General features: G+C 36.8%; 1 protein-coding gene across 1 annotated transcript in view; it reads right to left on the reverse strand.

Annotated features, from left to right (window-relative positions):
- Positions 1–6: 6 nt before the first annotated feature.
- Positions 7–5,483, reverse strand: part of LOC108740498 (voltage-dependent T-type calcium channel subunit alpha-1G-like) — a gene marked incomplete at its 5' end in the record, with an annotated part of 24,795 nt that continues 19,318 nt past the window's right edge. The window contains 11 exons of the mRNA XM_025976507.1: positions 7–876; positions 1,230–1,406; positions 1,808–2,037; positions 2,101–2,413; positions 2,525–2,781; positions 2,848–3,040; positions 3,182–3,400; positions 3,461–3,622; positions 3,682–3,831; positions 3,963–4,155; positions 4,423–4,754. Of these exons, the coding sequence (XP_025832292.1) occupies positions 142–876; positions 1,230–1,406; positions 1,808–2,037; positions 2,101–2,413; positions 2,525–2,781; positions 2,848–3,040; positions 3,182–3,400; positions 3,461–3,622; positions 3,682–3,831; positions 3,963–4,155; positions 4,423–4,754 (2,961 nt within the window). The remainder of the gene's footprint in view (positions 877–1,229; positions 1,407–1,807; positions 2,038–2,100; positions 2,414–2,524; positions 2,782–2,847; positions 3,041–3,181; positions 3,401–3,460; positions 3,623–3,681; positions 3,832–3,962; positions 4,156–4,422; positions 4,755–5,483) is intronic.

Below are 5,483 nucleotides of genomic sequence, written 5' to 3' on the forward strand. Positions count from 1 at the left end.
CTTTCTACACAACAAATATTAATTATTATTTGTTATTATATCTATACAGCAGTATGTACACTTGAATAAAATTGTTAACATGAATTAAACAATAATAATTTGTGATAAAAATTATGATACAAAAACAAAAAAAAATTTCCATCAACACACGTGTTCGACTTCATCACTTTTCCGTTCTTCTTCTTCCTCTTCTTCTATACTCGGATGTTCGGCACTAGTTCTACTCGAGTCTCTTTCCTCACTACTCTGCGCGGTGTTGAAGATGTCATGTTGATTGACATCCTTAAGGGTTTCGTCCAGCTTTCGTCTTTCTTTAATTATCCTGTGGACACTTTCTTGGGAGTCGTGTTTGAAAATTTTGGGCGCTGTTAGTTCTATCTCAGTTTTTTCATTGTCTATTTCACTTTCTGTTGTGTTCAATGAAACGGAGGGGATTGTCAACAGGAACGTTGACTCGTCGTTGTCCTCTATCGACTTCTGTTTGTGGAATAGATGTTTTGTGCTGCCGTACATTTTGTGCGCATGTTTCTGTTCAATCGGTAACGCTAAACGATTGAAATCTTTCATTTGATTCACGTTCTTGGATGGATGCTTTTCACCATATTCGTGTTTTTCTTTTATTTCGTAAGGTTTATCAAGTGTCAAGGATTCTCTCGAAACCGAATGTGTCTTTACTGATGGTAAATCCAGCATTTTGCTGATATCTGACAGCGATTCGTCAATTACTTTGATGTCATCTAGATTTTCAAGATTTAATGTGATCGGTTGTTGACTGTGGAGGGTCTGGCGGCGTACCCTGGGTTTAGAGGGTTTTCGTTCTAATCTTTCTTTTGATCCTGGTGGGTTGTAAGTGAAATTCGCCGGAAGAGATAGCACCTAAATGGATTGTAACGTAAACTGATAACATGGTGCAAGATTTACGTTCTGGGGATTACAATAAGGTCACTTAGTTTATAAGGATTAAGACTGATCTAAATTTTCTTTAATTTTTTTTCAATTGTGTAATGAGTTTGGCACCCCCTCCCAACATTAGGGAAGTAGTTGAGCAAAATTATAGGGAAAATCTAAAAGCTGACGAAAGATGAGTATCATCTGGTAGACCTATTTGGATGTGGTTTCTATCCACTTGTCTTATGAACAACTATTAAAAATTCAGATCTTTTTCTATGTAAAGTTGTGGTCCTCGTTTCATATTTACTTCCGATTGTCTATAAAATTTAAGTTCTTACCTTGGTTAATGCTTTCTTTGGTGATTTGGTACATTCCGAGTCCATTTGAAGTGCTAAGCAGAGTTCTCTTCTTTCTTCAAGTTCTTGCTTCTCTTGGAATTCTCGTTCCAACTGATTGTCCATGTCTTGTTCATCCTCGAGGTGTTTATGGGACTCCTCAAGATGTTTCATAAGAACCTGAGAAGATAGCACTATTACTTTCTCGGTTTACTTCAAATGAAAATTATATCATGGTCAATATTAATCTGAAATTTTAAACCAAAAATAATTTTATTAACCATAGTTAGTTAGTTGTAGGGTCTTAAAAAACGTACTTTGGAAATTTATTTTGGCAGCTATAGTGAAATTCAATCGAATGAAGTTTCAATTATTATCGTTAATGAATGATATAGAAGTTTAAGAAGCTTGGCAACAATAAAAAAAATGTTTGGAATTGCTTCCAAAATTTCGCTAGCACGATTGGTAAACTGGATGCGAAGATGGAAGGGTCTCTGACGAAGTTCGACTCTCTTGCAAGCGAAACGTTAGGAAGCAACCCGAATCAGAACAACACCAGTTGAATATAAATTTTGACTTACCGCAACGACAACATTCACAAGAACGAACTGCGCCATCAGTACAAAAATAACGAAGAACAATGGAGCAATGACGGCCGAAACGCAGCAATTTTTAACACAATCTGCTGCATCATCACAATCGTCTCGAAGTGTGTCTTTCATGATTCCATTCCAATTGTCTCCCGTAGCAACTCGAAACAATGTTAAAAATGCCATACCAAAGTTGGCAAAATGGGCGTGCTCTCCAAGACCTATAGGACACACACATACACACTTTACTCAGTGGTTTGTTCAATTCCACAGTTCACTTTTACCTTGACATGGATGCTCCTCAGAGCATTCCAGCCTTCCAAACAATTCCACTCCGAGAGCGGCAAAAATAAAGAAGAGAAGAAAAAACAAAAGACCCAAGTTTCCCACCTGTGGTAGTGCTTGCATTACAGTGTCCAGGAGTGCCCTTATACCTTTAGCCATCTTCAGTAGTTTTAATACTCTTGCTATTCTCATCACTCGCATTACTCTCAGGACCGTTGGATTTATTGGAATTATGTTGGATTTCAGCTCTTCCAAAACGATCCCTACCACTGACAGGATTACAATGGCTACATCTAGTTGGTTCCACTTGTCCTAAACGAAATTTAATTTGATAATCTTTGATTTTGAATACATTTGAGAACGATTAAGAGGTCGATGTTAATGATAGCTAGGTACTCGTGTGGAATCGTAATTGGAACATACCTTTAGGTATAATTTGAATCCTAAAGCCGTAAGTTTCATGGTACTTTCAAGTATGAAGACTGCCGTGAAGAAGTAGTTGAAGATTTTGAGCACGTAGTTCAATATTTCGGGCATTTTGTAACTTTCGGTGGCCATTGTGACCACATTGAGACCTATGACAGCCGCGATAGCTAAATCAAAATACTTGGAGGTCACAACATTATGGATGAACAATCTCCAAGGGGAGTAGTTGATATAATAAGGTGGCTCATTCATCTCTGTGGGCGGAAGACGTTAATTGTTAAAGTAAATTGTGAAAAATGACCGTAAAAGAAGGGTCTTACTTCTTCTGCGCTTTTCAAGTTGCAAAGCTCTTTTGGCCGCTCTCCTGACTCTCTCTTCTTTCTCCTGCTCTTCTCTACACCTGTGAAAATTTTCGACAACAACTCCAACGAACATATTTAGAACAAAGAATCCGACCAAGAGGATGAATGCGATGAAGTAGAGCAGCCTCCATTCAGAATAGTTTATAATGGGCTGAAAATAATTTTCAAGTGACTGAAAGTACGATCTATAGCGAGTAGATGAAAAATTGGTGGCCAAGAACAAACATGAAAATGATTATAGTAAAATGAACATATCTAACGGGCAACAACATTAATGAAGCAATGGTTATACCTGCAGGTCTTCTCCTACTGCGTCCAAACCTGTGTACATAATGTTGACCCAGCCGTCTTTTGAACTTAAAACGAACAGGGACATTAGGGCTTTACCAAGATCATCAAAATTGTATTTTTGGTTCACCCACGAATTTCCTGGTCTTGCTAAACAGTCTGTTCTATTTTTGACACCAGTTATGTTTCTACCAGTACAATAATAGAACGAACCCTTAAAGAGCTGAAATAAAGAACAATGAAGGATGATGAAAACGTTTTTTCTTTGCTGACTGGACATCACCTGCACTCCTAGTATCCCAAATATGATAAAAAATGTGCAACAAATGAGGACAATGTTTCCGATGGGCCTCAAAGACGAAAGCAATGTTTGAACTACCAACTTGAGTCCAGGAGCTCTGTTTATGACCCTCAGAGGCCTAAGAGATCTAAGAAGGCGAAAAACCTAAAAATTGAATGAAGAATATTTAAGAGAAAAATCAGAAATGAGTACCGGAAACCAACCCTTAATATTCCGAAAATTCTAGGACTCGACTCGCTTATTAACGACATCAGTAAGTCCACAATGGAAATTATTACTAAAGAACCATCCATTATGTTCCAGCCAGAAGTAAAATAAGCATCTGGACCATAACACATACCACAAGCCACAACCTACAACAATTTGTCTAAAATAATGTGACATTGGTTTTTAGGGTTTATTAGTTTTGAAATATGAACCATTCGATCATTTAAATAATAACAACATGATTTACTTTGGATGTAAATGAAAATTAATATTGTACCTTGACGCCCATTTCAACGGCAAATACGAAAGTAAAAATATAGTTTGTGGATTGAAGAAATAAACGCTCTGTACTTTTTGGGGGTATATTTGGGCGTTCCATGGCTAATGTTATACAGTTCATCGCAATGAAGAGCAGCACCACGTTGTCAAACCATTTTTGGTCGACCAACCAATGACAAAATTGGCGAAATCTATAAAAAACGTTTTTGATTTAGACTTTAATAAAAATAAGGAGCTGTACTTTAATGTTTAGATTAAAAAAGAGAAAGAGACGTGGTTTCTTCCTTTGAAACTGTGCGTTAAAGGTTGAAGGAATTTCATAGATACATTTTTGATATTCTGAAAATTTCTGCAAGGATTTTATTTATAAAACAACAAATGATTTTCAAAAAGTTTTGCTTTCATTAGAAACATTTTCCAGTTTTCGTACCGAACAACAAATAATGAGCAATGCTAACCTGTTATTTGGGGGAAATATGTACAAAGAAAACTCCTCCCTTTCCTTCATGCACCCTTTAGGTTCCACCATCAGAAGGAACTGTTTGATCCTAGAAACCTTTTGTTCAGCCTTGGCAGTTACTTCTTCGAAGTTGATTTTCGGCAATGATTTATCTAAAAATGTTCTTTTGAATGTATTAATTGCTTTCGGTTCCGCGCTGCTACTATTTTTTCTTTGCAAAGTGGGGCTATTGTTTTTTGTAAAAGAAGAACTCAGAGGACTTATTTTGTTTTGAGGAATGTTTTGGGAACTTAGCGAGTTTTGTCTTGTCAGGGATGGCATCCAAGATATCTGAAAGGACAGAAACTAGTGTTAGATTCAAATAATAAGGCAAGGGGCGGTTTTCGTGAAGATGTGGTGCCATTTTTCAAACAGTCATTCGTACAATTATTACTTTCGAGCCCTTGAAGCAAGTGCTATACAATTTATCTTAATGTGAAATATGAAAATCAATAGGTACTTAATGCTCTAGAAGATTTAGACCGTAAAATTATTTCATTATCACAAAGTCTCCATGCTGAAAATTGGTCGGACGCCACCTTCTGTCCTTATCCTGAAAACTGGAACATTTGTCAACCCTCCAAATATTTATGAACATTAATATAATCTATGCCTTCTTCTACCCACTCTACCCTCTTCTCCTTCTAATTCCTATTTGCTATTTTGACCGAGAAAAGAGAGATGATGGTGTTAATAATTTATTAGTGTTTAGCGTTTGCTATGATGCTATTAATTCTAGATGTTTTTAAAAATGATCCATGCTTTTTTCTGTGTTTATTCAAAAAGAATAGCTCAAAACCCCAACGCCAAAACACGACACTGTAGTTGTCCGAAGCACTTTTCGGTAACAAAGTTACCTTCTTCAGGGACTGAAGTAAACTGTTTACTTCAGTCCCTGAAGAAGGTAACTTTGTTACCGAAAAGTGCTTCGGACAACTACAGTGTCGTGTTTTGGCGTTGGGGTTTTGAGCTATTCTGTTTGTTCTACAACAACCGCCAAAGTTTTTCCAATCTTCATAA

Source organism: Agrilus planipennis, unplaced genomic scaffold, assembly GCF_000699045.2.
Source record: "Agrilus planipennis isolate EAB-ADULT unplaced genomic scaffold, Apla_2.0 scaffold21, whole genome shotgun sequence".
Lineage (NCBI taxonomy): Eukaryota > Metazoa > Arthropoda > Insecta > Coleoptera > Buprestidae > Agrilus > Agrilus planipennis.